At 42.7% G+C, this 24602-nt stretch overlaps 1 protein-coding gene across 2 annotated transcripts in view; it reads left to right on the forward strand.

The window, feature by feature from the left end:
- EVA1A (eva-1 homolog A, regulator of programmed cell death) overlaps positions 1 to 24602 on the forward strand; it is a 54673-nt gene that overhangs the window by 27807 nt on the left and 2264 nt on the right. For both annotated transcript variants that reach the window (XM_040993636.1, XM_040993637.1), the window contains one exon: positions 5941 to 6111. In XM_040993636.1, the coding sequence (XP_040849570.1) occupies positions 6012 to 6111 (100 nt within the window). In that variant the 5' untranslated portion in view covers positions 5941 to 6011. The remainder of the gene's footprint in view (positions 1 to 5940; positions 6112 to 24602) is intronic.

Raw genomic sequence — 24602 nt, forward strand, 5'->3', positions numbered from 1 at the left:
TGGCACTAAATTGGTAATGAGAGGCTTCCTTGACATACAGAGAACACAACTGCACTTGGGGGGTGGAGACTTCATTCCCCTTGCCTAGAAATTATAAGACAAACAACTGGCAAAGGTGGTCAGAGCTACTTGAAACTATTCCATTCCTATTAAGGGAACGCTTAGTGAGAAGAGTCAGAGTAGAGATTGGCTGTAGGGTTCATTGATTTCATAACTTCTACAGACCATGTCCTGCAGCTGCCCTGAACAGACCCTCCGCTGCCACATTCTGCCCCTGGCATGGTGCCTCACTAAAGGACTCCCCCTGCTGGGAGGACCCAAGTATATGAGAGAGTCGCTTCCGGCCCAGATCAGATTATACAGATGGCATGAGTGTAACTCCCCTGGGCCTCTGCTGAGTGTGTGTCAGCACCCAGGCTGCAGGGGCTCACAAGGTCATGCAGACACTTCTCAAATAGGACTGGGCCTCCTGTGAAATGAGACTCTGATACAGTTTGCCTCACACCCAAGTTCATGCAAATCTAATTAGTTTCCAAGTAATATTCATGTTGCTGCTTCTTGTATTGCACTTTGAGGTTAGCAGGAAAAAGATCACCTCAATAGATGCAAAAATGTGTTTGTGCAAGTCTAATGAAAATGTATGATTTTTTAAAAAATACAATATTAGATGAAATATTAGAATCGTACAGATGCAATATTAGAAGAACATTTGGATGCTTGGGCAACATCTGGAGAGGGCATGGGAATTACCACTGTTGACTTTGTTTTCTTAATGTGAGGGCTGGGGAGCAAGGGAGAGACAGAGATCTCCTGCCTACTTGCTCACTCCTCAGATGCCCTTGACAGCCAGGCTGGGCGAGGATCCAGTTGGAAGACAGGAGTATAATCCAGGTCTTCTGTGTAGGTGACAGGAACCCATTAGCTGAGCCATTACTGCTACCTTCCAGAAGCTTCTTGGCAGGGAACTGGGGTCAGGAGTTGGAGCAGAGAATCAAACCCAGGTGCTTGGAACTGGTTTTCTGATGTCTTCACTGCTAGACTAGACTCCCACCATTTTTAAAAAATCATACATTTGCATTAGACTTGCACAAACACATTTTTGCATCTGTTGTGGTGATCTTCGTTTTTCCTGCTAACCTATAAATGTGATCTTACTATTTATTTTATTTTATTTTATTTTATTTTATTTTATTTTATTTTATTTTATTTTACTCATTGGAAAGTCAGATATACCGAGAGGAGGAGAGACAGAGAGGAAGATCTTCAGTCTATTTATTCACTCCCCAAGCAGTCCAACAGCCGGAGCTGAACTGATCTAAAGCCAGGAGCCAGGAGCCTCTTCCAGGTCTCCCACGCAGGTGCAGGGTCCATAGGCTTTTGGGCGTCCTCAACTGCTTTCCCAGGCCACAAGCAGGGAGCTGGATGGGAAGCGGGGCCACTGGGATTAGAACCAGTACCCATATTGGATCCCGGTGCATGCAAGGTGAGGACTTTAGCTGCCAGGCTACCATGTTGGGCTCATGATTCAATTTTAAATGAGACAGTACTTTTTACTTAAAACCTAAACCATAATCTTACATTATATGAATTATAATGTAATTCATATAATGAATACATTTTATGAACTGCTAAAAAGTAACTCAGCCACCATTGTTAACTAAAATCAAATTGTGAGTGTAGGATTCCATAAGTTACCTTCAAAATTCACTTTTGTACCTTAACATCTAGTTATTACTGTTGCTAGCAGTAGTTTGTCAACTGTTTTTAAATGGTAGTTCAGTAGACTAAGTACATTTGCATTGTTGTGCAACCAAACCACCATCCGTGTCCAGAACACTTCATCTTGCAAAACTGAAACTTTGTACCCTGTACTCATTAAACAGTAACTCTTCATTGATTCTTGACCCAGTCCCTGACAACTACTGTTGTCCATTCTGAGTCTGTGAGTTTGACAAGTCAAGGTACTACGAATATGGGGGAGCATGCATTCTCTGTCCTTGCCTAACTGACAGCATAATGTGCTCAAGTTTTGCCCATGTTGTAGCTTATATCAGAGTTTCCTTCCATGGTAAGGCAAGCTATTTCATGGTCTGTGTAGACCACTCTTTGTTTCTCTGTTCTTCTGTGGATGGACACTTGAATAGCTTCTACCTTTTGGCAATTGTGCGTAATGCCACTCCGAACACTGGTATCCATTCGTGTGTCTGCTTTTCAGAAGTAGATTCTTTGAGCCACATGATAATTGTAGCTTTTTTTTTTTTTAAAAAAATGGTTTTATTTTTTTTTATTGGAAAGGTAGATTTAAAGAGAGGATAGAGAAGGATCTTCCATCCACTGGTTCACTCCCCAAAAGCTCGTAGTTGTCAGAGCTGAGCCTATGTGAAGTCAGGAGCTTGGAGCTTCTTTGGAATCTCCCATGTGGGTACAGGGTTCAAAAGGCTTTGGCGCGTCCTCAACTGCTTTCCCAGGCCACAAGCAGGGAGGTGGATGGGAAGCGGGCTGCTGGGATTAGATCTGGCACCCATATGGGATCTCAGCACATGCAAGGTGAGGATTTTAGCTGCTAGCCTACCACACTGGGCCCCTGTAATTGTTTTTAAGTATTTAGAGCATCCATAGTTTTTCCCATAGTGGCTGTGTAAATTTACCTTCCTATCAGGAATGCATGAGGGGTCAAACTTCTCCAAACCCTCTCTAAAGATTTATTTATTAGAAAGCAATTACTCAAAGAGATGAAGAGACAGAGACACAGAGAGAGGGAAGTAGATACACACACAGACTTGTCCAATCTCTGGTTCACTGGCCAAGTGACTGCAATAGCCTGGGCCAGACCAGTCCCAAGCCAGGAGCCTGGCACTCTATTTGTGTCTCTCAAATGGGTGGCGGGGGCGCAGTTTCATGAGCCATCTTCTGCTGTTTCCACAGGCACATTAGGAGAGAGCTAGATTGGAAGTGGACCTGGCTGGGATTTGATTTGTTTGCTCATATGAAATGCTGGTGACAGGCATCAGAACACTGGCCACTTAAGTTCTGTTTTTATATGGTATAAAGTAAGGGCTCAGGGCCCGGCATGGTAGCCTAATGGCTGGGGTTCTCACCTTGCGTGCACCAGGATTTCGTATGGATGCCAGTTCTATTTCCGGCAGCCTCACTTTCCATCCAGCTCCCTGCTTGTGGCCTGGGAAGGCAGTTGAAGATGGGCCAAAGTCTTAGGATCCTGCACCATGTGGGATACCCGGAAGAGCTCCTGGCTCCAGGCTCCTGGCTTCAGATCAGCTCAGCCCCGACCATTGCGGTCAGTTGTGAAGTGAATCATCGGATGGAAGATCTTCCTCTCTGTCTCTCCTCCTCTCTGTATATCTGTCTTTCCAATTAAAAATTAAAAATTAAAAAAAAACCTTAAAATAAAATAAAATGAAATAAGGGTTCAGTTTCATTCTTTTGCATGTAAATATCTGACTATCCAGATTTTTCAGCATCATTTATTAGAAATGTTTTTTCCTGCTGAAGAATCTCAGGTTCTTCATTGAAAATTATTCCAAAATATGTTTTCACAAATATATATTTTAATGTTTATTTGAGGGTTTTATATGTCAGTCCCATGTTGCTTTGATTACTGCAACTTTCTAATAAGTCTTGAAATCAGTAAGAGGGAGACCTCCAACTTTGATCTTCAGAATTTCAAGATGCTTTGGCTATTTGGAGTCAGTTGAGAGTCTGTCTTTCAGCATTGATTTTCTTATTTCCAAGTCGTTGGGATTTAGAGACTACCATGGAACTTTTCAATTTTCTTTTGAAGGAAACATTTGCCAGACAGATGAGGGGGAAAGGGCATTTTAGGCAAAAGGAAGAACATGATCAAAAGCGTGGAAAGATGAAAGAGGGTTGTGTGTTTGAGGAACTGGAAGTCATCTGGAATTGTTGGAGATTTAAGCATACTAATATCTCAGTGTGCATATGTGTGTAAGTGCAGGCTTGGGCAACAGATAAAGTAAGAGCTAATGTAGGGGATCAGCTCTTGTGAAAGTGGATCTGTATTGGGACCAGCACAGTGGCCTAGCGGCAGAAGTCCTCACCTCACATGCACCAGGATCCCATAAGGGCACCGGTTCCTGCCCCAGCATTCCTGCTTCCCATCCAGCTCCCTGCCTGTGGCCTGGGAAAGCAGTTGAGGATGGGCCAAAGTCTTAGGATCCTGCACCATGTGGGAGACCTGGAAGAGGCTTCAGGCTCCTGGCTACGGATCAGCGTAGCTCTGGCCGTTGCAGCCACTTGGGGAGTGAATCAATACATGGAAGATCTTCTTTTTTTTTTTTTTTTGATTTATTTTTATTATTTATTGGAAAGGCAGGTATACAGAGAGGAGAGACAGAGAGGAAGGTCTTCCGTCCAATGATTCACTCCCCAAGTGAGTGCAACGGCCGATACTATGCCAATCCGAAGCCAGGAGACTCTTCCTAGTCTCCCACGCGGGTGCAGGGTCCCAAAACTTTGGGCCGTCCTCGACTGCTTTCCCTGGCTCTGGCAGGGAGCTGGATGGGAAGCGGGGCTGCCAGGATAGAACCGGCGTCCATATGGGATCCCGGGCGTGCAAGGTGAGGACCTTAACCACTTGCGCCACCGCGCCGGGCCCGAAGATCTTATTTTCTGCCTCTCCTCCTCTCTGCTGTCCAACTTTCCAATAATCTTTAAAAAAAAAAGTGAATTTGTGTTGAGAAGTTTGATGAAATTGAAGCATTGGTCCATGACGTTAGTGGCAGTGGTTACCCCTGAGGAGGGAGAAGGAGTTAGCAGAAATGGCAGCTAGAATACTTTTGTGAACTCCTAACAACGTGCTATGGAGATAGGTAGGAGGAAATGGATGTGAAATAGTCTTATCTTGCTATCCAATCAGACATTTTCCAGCAACTTCATTTCTCCTGAGTCTTGAAATCCTCAGGACAGAAGCTCGAACTCCTTCCCTGTGTCCTACAATTTGACACCACTGAACAGAGCTCCGTTCTTTGTGTCAGAGGCTCAGGCAGTCCCACCTAACTCTCCCACTCCTTATCCTGCCTCTCTGAGGGCCTCTGGCTAGTCTCAGGACCTTGTGGTTGTGTGTGTCTTGCCTGTGAGGTGGTCAGCCATTCCTGATTTTGATCTTCTCTAAAGGTGTGTTGGAATGTCACTGCTCACCCTCCATCCTCAGGGGCTCAGGGGGTGGGGGCGGGACCTTCTCTGAGTTCGCTGCATGATGCTGCCAGCCCTGGACTGCAACAATAGCCAGCAGAGGATGTCACTGCCACTGGGTTTCTAAGTGCCACTAACAACCCGGGTGGGACTGTTCCATTGATGGGCGATGTGTGGGCCACATAAGGCATGTATATATGCATGGCTGCCCTGTGGTATCAGTCAGGGAGTTATGGAGCTCAGACAGGGAGAAGGCTTGAACTCCCAAAATCTTGTGAATATTTCAGTAGTTCTGGGATAGCCAGCTCTGACTCATTGCCCAGGTGCACATTGGGTGACCCGAGGGATGAAGCAAACTGATCAAGGTACACAGCTGTTCTCGGTCCGCGCTCCAGGGAGAGCAGAAAAGGGGAGGAGAAGACTGTGGCTTACGGTGAAAAATGTGCTGAGTAAGAAAAAGATTTGAACCCCTATGGGCTCTGATGCCTAGAAAGTGGACTAAGGAGTATCAGGTAAGGTAAGGGAGGAAATAAAGTGGGGAGCAGGGATAGGCTGGGGAAGGAGAAAGGCCAGGAAACACAGATGCAGGGCGCTGTGCTTCCTTGAAAGCTCAATTAGTAAAGGGAACAAATCTCAGTTCTTGGTGTTCCCCTGGCTGGGGAAGTTGGCTGGAACTTTAGAAACCAGCCCTTTGTCCGTAAGGCTAAGTACCTGGAACACAGCCTTGGGAAAGCAAAATGTGTCTCACTATTGGTTTGTGTGCCCAAACAGAAGAGAAGAGGGGGAGAGAGCCGCACTGATTCAGCCTGAGCACCTCGGAGAGGCTTCCTCTGGATGCTCCAATGAAGCTGCCCTTCACCCCCAGCATGGAGCCGGCCACCTCGGAGCACATGGAGATGGCTCTGCTCAGCAACATCCTGGCTACCTACTCGTTTGTCTCAGGTAGGTGCCCAGTGTCTGTCGGCCAGAGCTGTTTACTGGGTGGTCGTCTCTGGCCTCCGTGCTAGGACAGAAATACCATGCTATCCTAGCCAGGGCTCTGCTCTACAGAGTTTGAGAGGATCGTTTCCATGGTTGGGAATTAAGCTAGGTATCCACTCATTTCACTCTAGGAGCTTTATCTTTTTGAGAATGTTCACTTTCCTCTTTTGCTCTGGGAAGTGAGTGAAGTCACCAGGGGTTACTGTTGCCTTCTGTCATTGGGTGTTAGTTTGGTGAAGGAAGGCAATGGTTATTTTGTGTAGTTCTCCACCCACCCTGTTAGCTGGGAGTGCGTGAGTGTGTGTGTGTGTGTGGGGGGGGTAATCTCTGGGGTATATGGTATCATTCTTGGAGTGAGGAGACAGAGGGATGTAAGGGTTGGGGAGCCTGATACTTGCCCCTGTCTTGGATATGTTGTGCTCTTTAGAAAGGTGACTTTCTCCTCCAGATCATTTCTGAAGGGCAGATTTTGCTCATTTAATGGGGTCAATTGAACATATCTGGAAATACTCTGTGGTTGAAGTGACCATGCTGTTCCTTTGCTATGTGAGTTTTCAATTTTTGGATAGTTTGCTGTTGATTTGTGTTGTCTGATGTCTCAGGCTGGCATATGAAAGGGATGGGACTAAGGCCCTGATTAGATTTCTTGTGAGCAAGCAATGGTTTTATATTTTCCTTCTCTAGGCACAGTTGATGTGTGGAGACCTAAGAGTTAAGATGCATAACCTGACATTTTCTATTTACAGTGCAAACTCTGAGCCAAAGCCCAAGGGTAAAAGGCAGCTTGTGGCTTCTCTTTGGGAGGGAACCTCAGCTGGCTTGTGACCTGATTTCTGAAAGGCAGTCTTCTCAGGGCTTACCTGGCTGCTTTATGTACAGCTGGCAAAATGCAGCGTATCATCTTGCCTGCACCAGGGTCCTGACTTCTTGAATCAGCATATGCTCAGGTTTTTGGTCAGCTCCTTGCCCTGTTTGAGAAAATCCAGAGCCTAGGGTCTGCTTGCTCAGGTGCTCACAGGTCAAAGGAATTTCTTCTTTGCTCTTTTTCTGTGACCTATTTGGAGAGAAAGAACATGAGAGCTGGAAAAGATGTTTGAAACTCGGGCATCAAGCTTTCACAAGCAGCTGAATGAGTGCTGAGCTCTTGAGCTGGAGGATAAAGATACTTTCCAAATGAAATGAGAATAAAAGAGGCGTCTGGACTTGGCCAAAGCCTCAAAGACTTCTCAAAGACTCCTCAAAGTTAGCTGTTGCAAGACAACGATCTTGGGGTGGGGTGGGGGAGGTGATGGTTTGGGGTAGAGGTTTCAGTGATGCCTCTTGGGGCACCTTCATCTGCTGTCCAGGTCCTTGGTTCAAGTCCTGTCTGTTTTGCTTTTGATCTAACTTACCGCTGGAGCACACCCTGGGAAACAACACTGCACACTCAGGCACCTGCCACTCACAGCAAAGAGCATGGGGAGTTCTGGGCTCTTGCTTTGTGCCTGGCCTCACCCTGGTGGTTGTAGGTATTTGTGGAGTGATCTAGTAGATGGAAGAGCTCTCTCCTCTGTCTCTCAACCTTTGCAAACAGAAATGCAAATAAATAAAATTAAACAACAAAGAAAAGAAAACTTGTTATGTGAGAGTGAGCAGAGTGTTGGACTTTGGAGTCCTGCTTGGCACAGGCTGTAGCTGGCCATTTTCCACTTCGGCCAAAGTGACCCTCAGTTCTGACCACTGAATGTGGTAATTCATTGAATGGCTGGTGTTTACCATGCTTGATCTTATGATCTTGTCAAGGCTGAAAGGGTACATGACCCTGTTTTTCTCTGCCCTTCAAACTTCCACCTTTTCCATCCAGCCCATAGTCTAGAATTAAATACTAAGGATGCTCTTTTTAAGTGAACATGGGCTTAGATATACAGAGAATACAAGGAAAGGGGGCATAGAGTGGCTAAAGTAAAATGTGTTAGATCCATTAAATTGTTTTGATGACTGACAATTGATTCTAAATTGGGTAACATTGCTTGATTATAAGACAATTAAATTCAGAAATTCTAAAATATGAGGGTGAATATAAGAGATGCAAATAAAACTTGTTTTTATTTTTTAAATATTTATTTATTTATTTGGTAGCACAGATTTGCAGTGAGAAGGAGAGACAAAGAAAGAGCTTTCATTCACTGGTTTACTTCCCAAATGGCCGCAATGGCCAGAGTTGAGCCAATCCAAAGCCAGGAACCAGGAACTTCTCCTGGGCCTCCCATGTGGGTACAGGGTCCTAAGATTTTAGGCCTTCTACCACTGCTTTCCTAGGTCATAGGTATGGAGCTGCATTGGAAGCAAAGCAGTTGGGACACTGCTGAAGGTAGGGGATTAGCCAGTTAAGCCAACATGATGGATCCAAGCCTTGATTTTAAAAGAAGAAAACAGAAAAAAATTAAAAAATTAGGGCTGGTGCCCTGGAATAGTAAGTTAGGTATTTACCTGTGTTGCCAGTATCCCATATGGGTACCAATTCATGTCCTGGCTGCTCCCTGCTTATGGAGAGGGAAAGCTGTGGAGGACTTCAGGTCCTTAGGCCCCTGCATTCACATGGGAGACCTGAAGGAGGCTCCTGCCTGCCTGGCTCCTTACTTAGGGTAGACTCAGCTGGAGCCATTGCAGCTGTTTGGGGAGTGAACTAGTGGATAGAAGATCTTTTTCTCCCTCTGTATCTCCTCTCTCTGCTCTGTCATTCAAATAAGAATTAAAAAAAAAATTAAAAAGAAAAAATGGATTGGAAGTACTGATGGAAAGTATGATAAAGAAAAATGGTAAAAATTCCCTCATCTTGTAGCTCTCTCCTGTTCTCATTCTGCTGTACCTGATCTTCGGCTGCTCAGCGGACCCTGAGCCTCCTGTCATATCCATGACACTTACTCATTTAGCAACACATGTGGTGATACAGACCCCTGCCTTAAACCTTTGCCCAGCAATAGAAGAAACTGAAACTCTAGGCAATCCTACTCAAGTTTGTGTTTCTGCTCTGTGTCCAGGGCGTCTGAGATGTGTGATCAACTTAAATGAGATGGAGACAGAAGGAATGTGAGTCCAGGGGAATCTGACATTTGTCCTTTCCTTGGTTCAAAGTTGTACTGTTTCAGGAGGATGGCTGGCCTTCTCTTCCAGATAATTTCTTGAGAATGGATGCTTTGCATATGAAAAGAGCCAGTTAAAGCTACTTGAAAATAAATGCTCAGTGGTTTAAATGACCAAACTGTTCAGTTCCATAGGCTCTGGGATTTCCCTCATCCCCGCCCCAATTCCCTCCTCCCTCACCGAGTTCCCCATAGCATAGTTCCTCATACACAGTCATATGTCCATCATTGTGGGCACGGGCAATGGCAGAGTCCAGCATCCTATGCGGACATGGACAATGGCAGAGTCCAGCATTCTTCAGTGACTCATAGACCATACAGTAGCATAATTTTCTTCAAGAAGGTTCTTGATTTTCTTTTTCATTTCTTCAGTGACACATTAGTTATTCAGTAGCATGTTACTTAACTCATGGTGGTGTTAATTTCTTCTTTTTTTCCCCCTCCTGTTGTTTTCCTGTTTGTTTTGTGGCTTTTCGTTTTAGGGGATGTATAATAACTGTGTAATGGAGACTATCATATTCAGTATGCAGCATGCATCTCTACTTCTAGACAAAGATGGACTCCCAATGAAACTGTTTACTATGTCTTGACAGCTTTACATTTTTTGATTGTGTGTTTTGTTTTGCCCTGGATGCCGTACAACTGATTAGATCTCTTCTGGGTGAGGACTGTTTTTGTTTTCTAGTTTTCCAATTCTCTCACCAGGATTCATATGGGAAGACTCAAGAAAGATGATGGATAACCCATTCTCTCTCTATGCCCAAGTTACCAAGCATTGGTTTGATTTGTAGATTTCACCTCTGTCTCGTCTCCAGACTCAGGTGAACCTTCCACAGAACACTTTAGTCTCTGTTTCTGAAACCAACGTGTTGTCCTGCATAACCTACACTTCAGATCTTGCATATGCCAATAATTTAAAGATCCACTTACCAGTGTGTTCTCTGGAAGTAAATGACATGCTTGAATTTTTCTTAACATTAATGAACAAAGGTTAGAGTTTATAACATGTAAAGAGTTCTTATGAAGAAAAAAAAATTCCCCAAAGATAAGGTAACAAAGGATAAAATGAGCAGTTTGTAACAAAAAATTGTAAATTGCCAGCAAAACATAATTAACTCAAATTCCATTGAACCAATGCAAAATGGAAACAGTAATTAGATGAAGAGTTTATAAAAGCCTCAAAGATTTGAATGGCTAAGTAAGTATCCAGTTTTATAGAAAGTGTGAAGAGATTGGTACTTTGATCAGGTACTGATGGAAATGTAAATTGCTGTCGTCTGTCTGTGAAAAGCCCGTATACTGGGTTGGACATCTGGCCTAGGATTGCAGAGGTCCATGTTCTGCCTTGGAGTGCCTTGTTCAATTCTGGATTCTGGATCCAGTGCCTACCATGGAGGCAGTGATGCTAGCACGGTTTACCTGCAGCTCACAAGGGATAGCTGGATTACAGACTCAGTATTCATCTTTTGTCCCAGCCCAGTGTAAGCTGTTGCAGACCTCGGGGATGAACCACCCCACGTGAACACCCTCGCTCTATGTGTGGGTGGCTATCTCTCTTTGCCTTTGAAAGACTTTTTAAAAAGCACACATTCTATTTATCTAGCAATCCCACTTCTCACAACTGCTCCTGAGGAAATATTTAGGGATTTAAGCATAAAATTTCCATGAGGAAAATTAAATACAGAACTGCTTACAGTAGTGAAAAAAAAGCACTAAATATTTATTGAATTAGAAAGATATTTCTTTTGACATGCTACCAAGTAAATGAAGTCCTTTACTACAGAACATATATGCAGTGTAGTAATTCTATTAATGTGTGTATGCTATGTGTGTGTGCATAACCACATTTTATTAGAAATTATTCTGCATGCCAGGATTACAGTTCATATCTAGTCAAGATTCTTTCATTGCAAGCATATACCAAGCATAGAATCTAGTGTCTTGTTGTCCAGATAAATTCAACAGTTTCTTGGGCAGACCATTTCTGGTCTGAAGGCAGAGCTGGCAGAATATCAACCTGGTCAATTAAAAGCCCCAACATAACATCAACAACAATTTACAACATTATGGAGTTAATTGACATGGTATTGAGTAACCAATATGTTAAAAAAAAATGCAAGTTCTTAACCACATCCTGTAACTACTTCATTGACATTTCAATTTTAGTTTATATACATCTGGTTTCTATACACCTTAATATGGCTATAGGGTACTATTCAGCTGTCTCATGTCTATTTTCATTTTAGTGTTTAGTAGTTTATAGTGTTGAAGCACAATTTTTACTGAACTTGAAATATCACATTTTAAAAAAGGTTTATTTATTTTTGTTGGAAAGGCAGGTATACAGAGAGGAGGAGAGACAGAGAATAAGATATTCCGTCCCATGATTCACTCCCCAAGTGACTGCAATGGCTGGAGCTGAGCCTGTCTGAAGCCAGGAGCTAGGAACCTCTTCCAGGTCTCCCACGTGGGTGCAGGGTCCCAGAGCTTTGGGCCATCCTCAACTGCTTTCCCAGGCCACAAGCAGGGACCTGGATGGGAAGCGTGGCTGCCGGAATTAGAACTGGCGCCCATATGAGATCCTGTCATGTACTTGGCGAGGACTTCGGCCACCAGGCTACTGCACTGGGCCGCAAAACTGACATTTTGAATTTGTTCATGCATCCAAGCAGTAAACAACAGTGACTCTTCTCTTTTCTGCCTTCTTGAGCTGTGCTCTAGTGTTCTGAGAATCACCTCTTGGAGGTACTATAGGCATTTCAAATTCAACCTGACCTAGAATGGAAATGTCTCTATGAGGTACTGATTTCATTTTCTTTGGGCATACACCCAGTAGAGACAGAGAAAGAAAAATATTACATGATCTCACTTACATGTTAGATGTAATAGAATCTTGAATCCTTAGAAATAGAAAATAGAATGGTGGTTTGCCAAGAGTGGAGAGGGGCAGGAAATGAGAAGTGGATCAAAGGGTACATACTTGCAGTTGCACAGGTTGAGTAAGTCTAAAGATCTTACATACTGCATGAGCATTGGGGTTAAAAATATTGTATCTAACTAAAAATTCATAAAGAAGGTAGATTATAGGAGTTATCACAAAGAATAAAGATTTCTGTAGAAGGTGTGATGTGTGTTATTCACTCGAATTAGTAATCATTTCATTCTGTTTATGGATAATAGTATATTATATTGTATACATTAAATGTATATAACAAAAACGTAAAGGCCAACATCTGGAATTCTTGTGGCCTTTCTGTTGTTCTTGTTAACTTCTTGCTGTTGTTCTTATTGTCATTCAAGATCAAAAGGAAACAGAAACTCAAAGGGAGTTCCAGTGTCTCTTCTCTCGTGTTTCATTGACTGGATGTACATCCCTGGCCATTTCTAGGTGTGAGGGAGGCTGAGAAAATGGGAACTTCAGCTTTTTCAATCTCGCCAGGGGTGATTTTTCCTTTGGAGGTGGGGAATTTTCTTTCTGTAATTCTAGTAAAGTCTGGAGAAATTTTTGGCCGTCCCAGCATGCATGGAGAGATGCTACTGACATCTGGTAGGTAGAGAAACACAAGTCAACCTCCTGCAAGAAACCATTGATCATTCTGAGGCGTCACTGGTGTTAAGGCTAAGAAATGTGCTGCAGAGTGGAGGCAAGCAAACAAGAAAGGACTTGGGGCTGGCATAAACCGTCCTGCTCTCTAGTTCCTTGTGCGGCTTATCAGGGCTGTTAGCATTAGAATATTGTTCCTTGGGCCCGGCGCGGTGGCGCAAGTGGTTAAGGTCTTCACCTTGCACACCCGGGATCCCGTATGGACGCTGGTTCTAATCCCATCAGCCCCGCTTCCCTTCCAGCTCCCTGCCTGTGGCCTGGGAAAGCAGTCAAGGATGGCCCAAAGCTTTGGGACCCTGCACCATGTGGGAGACCCGGAAGAGGCTCCTGGCTTCGGATCGGCATAGTATCGACCCGTTGCACTCACTTGGGGAGTGAATCATCGGAAGGTAGATCTTCCTCTCTGTCTCTCCTCTCTGTATATCCGCCTTTCCAATGAGAAAATAATAAAAATAAATCTTAAAAAAAAAAAAGAATATTGTTCCTCAATGTTCTCAGTCACAGCCTTGCAGGACCAAGATCCTAGCTCCAATCATTCAGAAACACTTGCCAGGATTTTTCTTGTCTCTTTGCTTTTGCATATTCTTCCCCATGTCTTGGAGTGATTAATGGCCTCCCCACAGTAATGGTCTGATTCTCTAAGTGTCATCTCTTCCCCTCCTTGCTCCAGCCTGCTTAGGTACGCCTACCTGTTTATTGCCAGGTGTTTGTTTTTCTTAGTACTTGGATTGGAAGAGTTAACATTTCTTATTTTAATGATTTATAAGCAACTCATTGAGACAGATATGGTTATCTGAGAGAAACAATATCATTATTAATAATAACCTCATTAATAACTCCTAACAGAGTTGTTAGGAAGAGTAAGTAAATACTTTTCAATTTAATGATTGGGATATTTGAAGCATTCTCCAGAGTCACCCCTCCATTTCCTTTAGATTTTGCCTTGAAAGTCACCATTTTTTTAAAAAAGATTTATTTATTTTTATTGGAAAATCAGATATACAGATAGGAGAGACAGAGAGGAAGATCTTCCATTCAATGATTCACTCCCCAAGTGAGCGCAACGGCCAGTACTGCGCCGACCCAAAACCAGGTGCCAGGAACTTCTTCCAGGTCTCCCACGTGGGTGCAGGGTCTCAAGGCTTTGGGCTGTCCTCAACTACTTTCCCAGGCAACAAGCAGGGAGCTGGATGGGAAGCAGGGCTGCTGGGATTAGAACCGGTGCCCATATGGGATCCCGATGCGTTCAAGGTGAGGACTTTAGCTGTTAGGCCGCTGCGCCAGGTCTGATTTTTTTCCTTTATTATTATTTTTTTTACCACCTTACCATCTAGCATACTACATGCTTCATTTGTTTAAAACAGCTTTTCTTGCCACATAGCATACTTCCAGGAACAGAGAAATTTCTGTTTGTTTTTTGGCTGCTATATCCTTAGTGTGTCGATTCATGCCTGCCATTTATTGGGTGCTCAGTAAATCAGTCAATGAGTATGACTTGATCACCATATAACATAAAAATACATAGCAAGAAGACTTACCCACAGGTATCCCCTCTACCCAGTTCCTATGCGTGAACTGTCATCAGGGTTCTGTGCACTCTTCCGGACTTCTAAATTCACATATAGGAAAATATGAGCACACAGTCTCCAGTTGCACCATTTATGCACAGGTATGTGATGCTTTTCCCTCTGCTTTTTTTCACTGACATATCATGGAGGTATTTTAGAACAGTGTGCATATAGCTTTCTCATTGTTTCATGCAAGTACATACTATATCATTGTATCATTGTTCAGATTTTCAAACAGAACAACCAACAGAGCCACAATGAATAACCACTGCACATATGTTCAAGTGCATTTTTGAAATAAATTTCCCAGGTTACTGGATCAAAGTGTTTATAAATTCAGAAAAATATCACCAAGTTATTTAAAATTTTACCAATCTACTCTTTGTAAAACGTGTGATGAGCACATCAGTGGCACAGCAGTTATGTCACCTCTTGAGATGCTGTCTCTTATATCAGAGTTCCTAGCTCAAGTCCCAGTTACTCTGCTTCCAATCCCGTTTCCTGCTAAGACACACTGTGAACACTGCAGGTATTGGTCAAGTACTTTGGTTCCTGTCACCTATTTGGAGATTTGGATAGAATTCTAGGCTTCTGGTCCTGGCTGTTGCAGATATTAAGGAGTAACTCAACAAATGAATGAATCTCTGTATCTTTCAAATAAAAAGAAATGCTACTCATCTATCATAAATAATGAACTCCTATCCTTTGCAACAAAATAGATGCAACTGGAAACCATTGTGCTTAGCAAAACAAGTCAGTCTCAAAAAGACAAGCTGATATAGAATATAATAAAAATGGAATGAGATAACTTTGGGATGTGATTATCATTTTAGCTCATCTTTTTTCAAGATTTATTTTGTTTTTATTTGAAAGGCAGATTTACAGAGAGAAAGAGAAACAAAGATCTTTTGTCTGTGGTTCACTCCCCAAGTGGCTACAAGGGCCAGAGCTGAGCCAATCTGAAGCCAGGAGCTTCTTCTGGGTCTCCCATACAGGTACAGGGCTCTATGGGCTTGGGCTATCCTCTACTACTTTCCTAGACCACAAGCAGAGAACTGGAAGGGAAGTGGAGCAGCCAGGATTAGAATCGGCACCCATATGGGATCCTGGTGCATGGAAGGTGAGGATTTAGCCAATGGGCTATCATGCCGGGCCTCTTAGCTCATGTTTATGCTTTTGGAACTGGGGTTTTCCCATTTTTTCCTTGTAGAATGTTATGATTAGTGGCAAGTTAAGCCTGTGAATATAGAGAGAATTAAAATTGTTTTAGTAAAAACTGGTGGGAAAAGGGAAGGGGGATTGAGAGGAGCAGGAAGTGAGGGAAGTATGATTGTCTTCTTGGAATTGCACTTAGAGTACACACAAAATCTGTTCTCTTTATATATATTAATGAAATACATTTAAACTATATGAGAAGCTTCTGCAACAATATATTTCAAGCTTTTGGATTTTAGACAACTGATGGATGAGAAATGCTAGTCAAATGTCACTTAATTTCAGTCTCTCTGGGTCAGGGAACAGCAAGCTTTTTCCATAAAAGGCTGATGAGTAAATATTATCAGGCTGGTCTCTGTATTTATGAGTCAACTTTGCACTGTAAAATGAAAGCAGACACGGACAATAAGTCAAAGAATGGGCAAGGCTGTGGTCCAAGTGCAATGTTATTTACGACAGCAGATGGCTGGCCAGAATTGACTTCTGAGCCACAGCGTGCCAATCCCTGTTTGAGGTGCGCATCTTTTTATTTTATCCTTTGCTCCTGTGAACTGCTTTTGTCTTGTGTCCATTTCCTTTACAGATTGTTGATCTTTTTCTCAGTGCCCTTTGTAGATGCTCTTTATAATTAGTGCTTTGTATCTGTTACATTCTAAAGATGTTTTTTCCCCTAATTTGCCATTCATCTTTCAATTATTTTCACCACAGAAGTTTTGGGGAAGCTTCTCGTTCATCCAATATTCTTTAATATGTAACTGCAAGCTTATTTAGCTGTGCTGACTCTTTTATCCAGAATTTGAGTCATTTTTCCTATGACTTTGGGATGAGGTGGGTGCTCTCTTAGTTGTAGGAGAGCATGACTGTCCATAACTCAGGTGATTATGGTTATTTGAGAGAAAGTTTTATAGACTCGTAGTATGTTTGTTTAGAATAAAGTAATAATTATCTTTTACTTTTGCAATTGAAAAAAAAAATGTACCCATTGGAATATCCCTGCTTAGAGAACTTGGAAAAGAGTTTGGTGAAAGTGATACTTTGATACACAGTTAATGGTGAGGGGAGGACTCCCCTTGTCTACGTGGCAGAGCAAGTTTCTATACAGAGATCACCTTATTATAATGCTTGAAGGATTTAGAGAAGACATTTTGCTGAGCATTCCCTGACATTCTCTTTCCACTCAAAGGATTGGAAGCTTGGGGACAGAAGCAGTCCAGGCAGGGAAAAAGTTGTGCTTGCAGTAGAAGTGGCCTGAGCCAGTGTTGCCTCTCCCGAGGAGAGTCTGCTGGGCAGGAGCTGACCCTTGGGGGTTCAAGTGAAATTAGCCTGAGACCTCCTCTTGGGGCCTCTTCCTGCCTATGAAAACAATGACCCTGCAGGAAGCAAGATAGAGCAATACATTTATTTTTATTTATTAAGGGAAAACAGCTGACAATAGCCCTCCCCAATCTGCTTCCTGGGCAGTTAACAGCTGTCTGGGTTTGGTCAAGACCAGGGTGGATGGTTGGCCAAGAGGAAGTGACCTTAAGCAGGAAGTGTTATAGGAGAAAACAAACAAACAAATAATAATTAAAAAAGCTACCATAGAGCTGGAGCTTTGATTTATGCAGCAAAATGATGAAGACACAAGACAGCTGTGAAAATCAGCTGTGAAAATCAACCATAAGTCCCTAGTCTGGGACCCAGCAAGACCCAGGGAATTCCTCCACTATTTTGGGTTGTTTTTGATGGGCACCTCTACATGCCAGGGGTACCAAGGGGTAAAGAAGGTGTTTTCTGGTCTTGGAAACAGAATGGGGTAGACCTCACTAAGCTAGAGGGAGAATAGAGATTTCCAAGGTGGAGTTAAAATTACCTATAATATTATGTCTGTGTATTGGCAAGCATGGAATGTGAAAGCCAACTTTATTTTAAGTATATAATATATATACATATATATATTATATTATGTATATATATGGCTAATTTAGCCTCAAGCATCATTTTCTATCCCAGTGAAGCAAGAATTTGAGTGTCAGACAAATGTAGATTTGACACCTAATCTCAGCCTCAATCCTTTTTTTTTGAAAGTCAGATAGACAGAGAGGAGGATCTTCTGTCCGATGATTCACTCTTCAAGTAGCCACAACGGCTCCAGGTGAGCCAATCTGAAGCCAGGAGCCAGGAGCTTTTTCTGGGTCTCCCACGTGGGTGCAGGTCCCAAGGCTTTGGGCTGTCCTTAACTGCTTTCCCAGGTCACAAGCAGGGAGCTGAATGGGAAGTGGAGCTGCCAGGATTAGAACTGGCACCCATATGGGATCCTGGTATGTGCAAGGTGAGGACTTTTGCTACTGGGCTACTACACTGGGTCTAGCCTCAATCTTAAAAAAAAAATTTTTTTTAAGGCTTATTTATTTGAAAGGTAGAAAAAGAGAAAAATAGGGAGAAACGGAAGTGAAACAGACCCTTCATCCTCTGATTCACTCCCCAAATGGCCACGATGGCCGGGCTGGACTAGAAGCCTGGAATTCCATCTAGGTCTCCAACATAAATTACAGGGACCCCAATACTTGCGCCATCACCTATCTTTCCAGAACATTAGCAAGAAGCTAGATTAGAGAGTGGCCAAGACTTGGAACAGCTTTCTGATAAGAGCTGCCAGCATCCCAAATGGCTACTTAACCAGCTGTATCACCATTTTGGACAGTGTAGCAATCTTTGAAACAAAGGTGATGCCACCTACTTAACCTGCTGAATTGTGGGCATGGTTAAAATTATTGTAGATGACAAGTATAAAAGAATTATCCCAGGGCCCAGTGCAGTATTCTAGCAGCTAAAGTCCTTGTCTTGAACACTTAGGGATCCCATATGGGCACCAGTTCTAATCCCAACCAGCTCCCTGCTTGTAACCTGGGAAAGCAGTTGAGGATGACCCAAAGCCTTGGGACCCTGCACCCACCTGGGAGACCCAGAAGAGGCCCAGATCCTAGCAAACAAAGGTGGTCAGTAAATGATAGCTCATCTGGCTGTCTCTCTTTCCCTCTCTTCCTTTTTCCCTTCCTTCTTTTCTTTGCTGATCAACCCCCTTCTTCCTTCTCTGAGATTACACATCACTGTCTTTGTGTATACAGCATGTACACACATCTTCTTAGATCTCAGTGTTGGAACAGGGCTGCAGGAAGAGATCCCTGTGAATGAATTGGAAAATAAAGGGAGGAGCCAAAGCCCTGCTGCTATGGCTACCCAGCATTTATAGGTTTCTCTTAACTTTGTATTTCACTGGAGTATGTGCCCAATGGGATTATGCTGGAAACCTTCGTTGCCGGCAAACCCTGTTAAGTCTCCAGGAAATAGAAACAATTATGGAAAGAGATAGGTGTGCTCTACAGGAGATGGGCTGTGCTTGCTGCCTTAGTGGACCTGTGAGCTATCTAAAGCTTTGTAAAGGAAGCCTGTTTGTTTCTATCTTAACTTCAGATTTATTTCTGGGGTCAGCACCATGCGTGACATAGTAAGCTAAGCCTATGCCTGCTTTGTCAGCATCCCATATGGGCACCAGTTTATGTCTCTGCTGCTCTGCTTGCAATCCAGTTCCTGCTCATGGCTTGGGAATGCAGAGGAGCATCGCTCAAGTCCTTAGGCCTCTGCACCTATATGGGAGACCTGGAAGAGGCCCCTGGCTCCTGGCTTCAGATCAGCTCAGCTCCAGCCGTTGCGGCCATTTGGGGAGTGAACCAGAGGATGGAAGATCTCTTTCTGTCTCTTCTCTCTGTATAACTCTGCTTTTCAAATAAAAATAAAATAATTCTTTAAAAAACTTTATTTCTAACCTGTCAGTAGTGATGGGTTGGATTAAATTCTTCGATTTTACTAATGGTAGAAGGTTTGATTTATTGAGTTCAGTGATAATCATTGTAACTGATCATATTTGTTTGCTTCCACTCTGGAACTCAAGCAGATTCCTTCTCGATGGGGAAGCTGTTTGTCCTGGGCCCAAGAGACTGGCAGCCGATGCAGTATTGATGCATTCTCACCTGCAGCTTGTCCAGGGCAGGTTCTCTTCAAGGCTGCAGGGTAGCACAATGGTCCAGCAGAACTCCAGGCTCAGCCATGGAGTTCCAACTACAGTAGCTCTGCTAGCTGAAGTTTCTCACTTGGATCACTTCAGTTTAACTTAGAAAATCTGCAATATAACTATAATTGGATTTTTTTTTTTTTAGTTTTACTAAGAAAAAGCCAACCAAGGCTGTAAGTCAAAATCTTTTTGTTCCTAGATCACATTGAACAATATAGTCATAGCCATACTCCCTAAACCAATTGGATGCAGAATGAGTTTCAATTGTTCTTTTCCAAAGAGAGAATTTTCATGATAACTTTCCGTTAAACATTTTTATCCTCATTAACATGTGATCTTTAGTAGAATTCTTAGAAGAAAGTCCTTTCAAATATTTATACTGCAGAAAGGCGTGATTAAATATCTGTGGAGTTCAAGGCATGCCACTTTGAATATAAAAATGAAGGGCCCAGCATAGTAGCCTAGCAGCTAAAGTCCTACCCCTGCATGCACCAGGATCCCATATGGGCGCCGGTTCTAATTCTCAGCCACCTGCTTCCCATCCAGTTTCTTGCTTGTGGCCTGGAAAAGCAGTCGAGGGCAGCCCAAAATCTTGGGACCCTGCACCCGCATGGGAGATCTGGGAAAGGCTCTGGGTTCCTGGCATAGCTCTAACCCTTGCGGCTGCTTGGGGAATAAATCATAGATTGGAAGCTCTTCCTCTCTGTCTCTCCTTCTCTCTGTATATCTGACTTTCAATTAAAAAAACATATTTTTAAAAAAATGAAGCGCCAACTTTTATTGAAAGTTCACGATATATTTGAACAATCCACAGAGGGGCCCACACTCTGGCAGCCAAGCCAAGGAAATAGAAATGAAGAGAAAGTGAAAGAGGACAAGTTTGTGGATTAGGAGAAGTCAAGGCAGCCCTGGGCTTGCCTGGGGTGAAGGTGTAATATGGAAGAATTCAGGGGAACGTAATTGGAGACAGAGAAAGGAACAAGATTTTTGAGTCTTCAGAGTCCATTTAAATTTAATAAATCACATAATGGACGTCACACTCAAAAATGTGGCATTGACAGAACATGTGCAAAAGGCATTGGAAGTGGGTGGAACTGAAATCAATTGTTGAGCCAGGAAGCTGCAGAAATAATTCATGTATGGGAAAATGGCAATGAGAATGGAGAGGGTGGGTGAGATAGGAGAAGGACCGTGGCTCACAAAGGCAGAGAATGAAGCCCAAGAGAATGCCCAAGAGGATCTCAGGCTTTGGTCAGGGATGATTGGCAGGCAGAAGGGAAAGCTTTAGAGGAGGGAGGGAAGGAGAATAATGAGAGGGTGAGAGAAACTGACTAATTTGAGGTAAAAGAGTTCAGTATGAGATATACTTTATATGAGATTGTAAGGTACAAAGGAATTTGTAAACAAAAATGGAAAGTTTTTAGTTAAATAGGAAATTGGTTTCTTGAAGAGAGAAGAAACTCAAACTCCCTGCCCCCATTGCTTAGTTTAGTTTTTAAGGATAGGAACACTTACTGCAGGAATGAGGTCTGGTACAATGCTAATCATGTTTGTGATCTTCATTTTTATAGGCATGGGTGTTGAGAAACTTTGTCCTCATAAATATATAGACAGAAACAAATGTAGCTTTGTTTTAATGACACCACTCAAGTCTCTGAATTAAATTTGTATTCTCTGGCATAAATTAGAGTGATCTGTCATCAGAAGTTATTCTTTATTGGTCAGTCAGCTGACAGCTTGATTAGGCCTGCTTTGGGCTTTGTTGAAAACCAAGGATTGGAAACAGACTTGGAAGGGGATGTGTGACTTGGTTCTTAAAAGCTTTTACCTCCTGACCATTAGTGGCCATTAGTATTTGGGGTTGTTATTTTGCTCATTGGCCATTTGTGCAGCATGGAGCAGCCGCTAAACTAAGACTCAGGATGTGTGGAGTCTGCCACACAAAACCAACTATGGAATGGGAAATGGCACAGAGACGGGGAAGAGAATGAGTGCCTGTCAGAGCCAGTGGAGGAAAGAACAAGTGGTCCTTAAAGGTTTGGACATTGATTTTCTTAAAATCATCTTTTTGGTAGCATGTTCCCCATTGTGGAGTCTGTTTGCCTACAGAAAAGCACAATAATGAAGGGAAGCCTAGGCCCTACTAGACGCCCTGGAACTAAGGCAGGGTCAGGGACTGCAGGGACCATGGCTCCCCAGGGAACAGCTATCTTCTTGAATGCAGTGATCTTATTCCTGCCTGATGCAGCTGCTAGCAGAAAATCAATTTTATTAGCAATTGAGGAAGGTTTCGAAGACAAAGTTGAGCTTGATTTTAGAGCAAAAGGAGTCTAAAAAAATGGCAGTCCAAAACACGGCCCTTGGTCAGGGTTTATCTTGTTAAACAAAATTCGTTTTTCCTGTAATTCTTTTAAATTTCAATCATGACTGGATCTAGGTCTTACATAAAGAGTGCTCTAGGCTGAATGTTTCTTGCTTGTTTTTATTTTTCCATTCCCTAGCCCCACTGACTTTTTGCCAGTCTTGCACTCTCAACTGGTGCCAGTGCTGCCTCACAAGTAGTTCGTTCAGTAACCCTGTATTCTTATGTTGTTTCATTGTACACCTGCCTCTTCCAGTATAGTTGTAAGTTCAATGAGGTTGGATTGGCCCGAGATTATCCTCCCAAGCTTGCAAAAAAGTATGCCAGGGAGGAGGGGGAGTGCAAATAATAAGATGAACTCGGTCATGGGAGATCAAATTCACGGATTTTTGTGTGTGTGCAAACATGTGCCCTGTGTCTGAGTATAAAAGATTTTTCCAAGTTTACTATAGAGTCTGAGGTTCAGGCCACTCTAGCTTGTCAGCAGATACCTTGTTGTTATATATTTGGGGCATGTTAATTGCAGTCACATGGGCATGAGCTAATTCTGGGTAAATGTAGGTTGGTGTGCAGTTCACGGATTTCCTGGCCATTATTTTCTTAGGGAAGCACAACAGAGGTGGTATCATCGCTATGGGCCTATGACATCTGGCATAGTATAGTGGCAATGGGCAATGGATTCTGACAAAAATATCTTTACCCAGAGAGGAACCTTTACCAAGCATTTTCACATATTGATGACACCTCAGCACTTAGAAGTAAGAATTGATGAGAGGGGAATGGGCTTTGAAAGCACACAGATTAGGCTTTGCTTGTTTGGTTGCTTATATTTGTTATCTGTCACATCACCTGTGTTTGCTTCTGTCCTGTTTTTTTTTTTTTTTTAAGTGAACCACAACAGGAAGAAAAGATAAGTACAGGAAGGAAGAGGGGGAAAATATACTGTTTAAAACTTGAGGTTGCTCTGGAAATTTAAAATATTTAGATTTAGTTCCTGTCTTATGAAAGCATCCAATGAGATATAAGCAGCAGATAGTGGATAAAATAATTGGCTCTTTGTGATTTTCTAGGGTGATGAGGATATTCATAGGTACTGAACATCACTGTGCTTTGTATGGATGGCAAGTCAATCTTAACAGGTGTTTGCTGCAGGTCATCCTATTGAATACTTCTTTATTTTCTTTGATAGTTACACACTTTTTGGCAGCTTTCACTGGGTTCTGATGGGCTTTAGATGACAGTATTAAGGTAACAAAATAATTTCAACACTAGGCCCAAGTTGCAGCAGTAAAGTTTATTTGGTATTTGTATTAAAAGGAATCCTATAGTAACCATTTTTTAAAATGAAGGAATGAGTCTTTATGCTATTGTCTTTGTTAAAGTTTTGCCAGGTCGACTTGACAATAAGCTTACTACATGAGGATTTTGTGAGTTGGTGATCATGACTTGGGGCTGCATGACTAGATACCAAGAAGGTTATGGTTCTGCTACTTTCTGCGCTCACATATGTTCAAGGAGTGACCGCAATGTTGGAATACCAATCAGTGTTCTTTGCAGGCTAGCCATAGGCTGGGTCCTAAAGGACCACCAAAGAAGAGAATTTATTTAACATTCTCATTGTAGGTTTGACCCAAGTCTCTTGTTGTGATGTTCCCTCTGCCTGGAACACTGTTCCTAATCTTCACGGCAATAACCCATCTCCACCTTCAACTCTGGGCTCAGAAGCTCTCTTTTCTGAAAACCTTCTAGCATGGACGCTTGCCCTTGTGTTGCCAGAGCTTCCTCCCCTTGTTTCTATTGCAGTACTTCTCTTCAGTGGTAGAACAGGATGGCTCAGCCTGCCTGCTGCCTCGTTGGTTCCTCAGCCCTCTCTGCATCTGCCAAGGGTCAGCTGGACAGAATCCAGTCTCAGAATCCTTCACCACACTTTGGCCCGCTGATCAACCATTGCGCCCACTGTTCTCCTGTTCTGTGTTCTTCTCTTTGTACTTGTAACTTATGTCTATTTTATTTACATGACTGTCATTCTGTCGGAGTTTTCAGAGGGAAAAAGGAAAAAAGGATTGTTAACACATGGGTTCAATAAGCTGTGTTTGGATTGATAGAGACTTTTATTGGCTACAAGATAGAAAGCCCCAAACTTCAAGCTCGCTGTTCTCTTTGATGCTGCTGTTCTATCTCTAGGAAGCCTATAGAAATTCATCCAGCATGCTTTTGAAGAGGTGTGTGTAAGACAAAGGACATTAACTTTATCATTGATTGTAATGGTGGAAAATCAGAAATAATTTATATAAGGAGATGGATAGACTTAGATTGTGCAACAAAACACTATGCAACGATCAAAAACTGCTGTTAGGCGAAATATATTGTTTGGGAAATCTCTTAAGAAATGATAAATGAGCTGCTTGTATTGTTTTGAACTTCACGGAATTAAAATTTAATTCATACCTTTAAGTGGTTACAGAATATAGAAAACCAATCTGGGGATGTCAGTCTTAAGATCTCTCAGCAGAGAGATCTGCTGCGCACA

This window comes from Ochotona curzoniae, unplaced genomic scaffold, assembly GCF_017591425.1.
Source record: "Ochotona curzoniae isolate NIBS_2020 unplaced genomic scaffold, NIBS_Ocur_1.0 contig_883, whole genome shotgun sequence".
NCBI lineage: Eukaryota > Metazoa > Chordata > Mammalia > Lagomorpha > Ochotonidae > Ochotona > Ochotona curzoniae.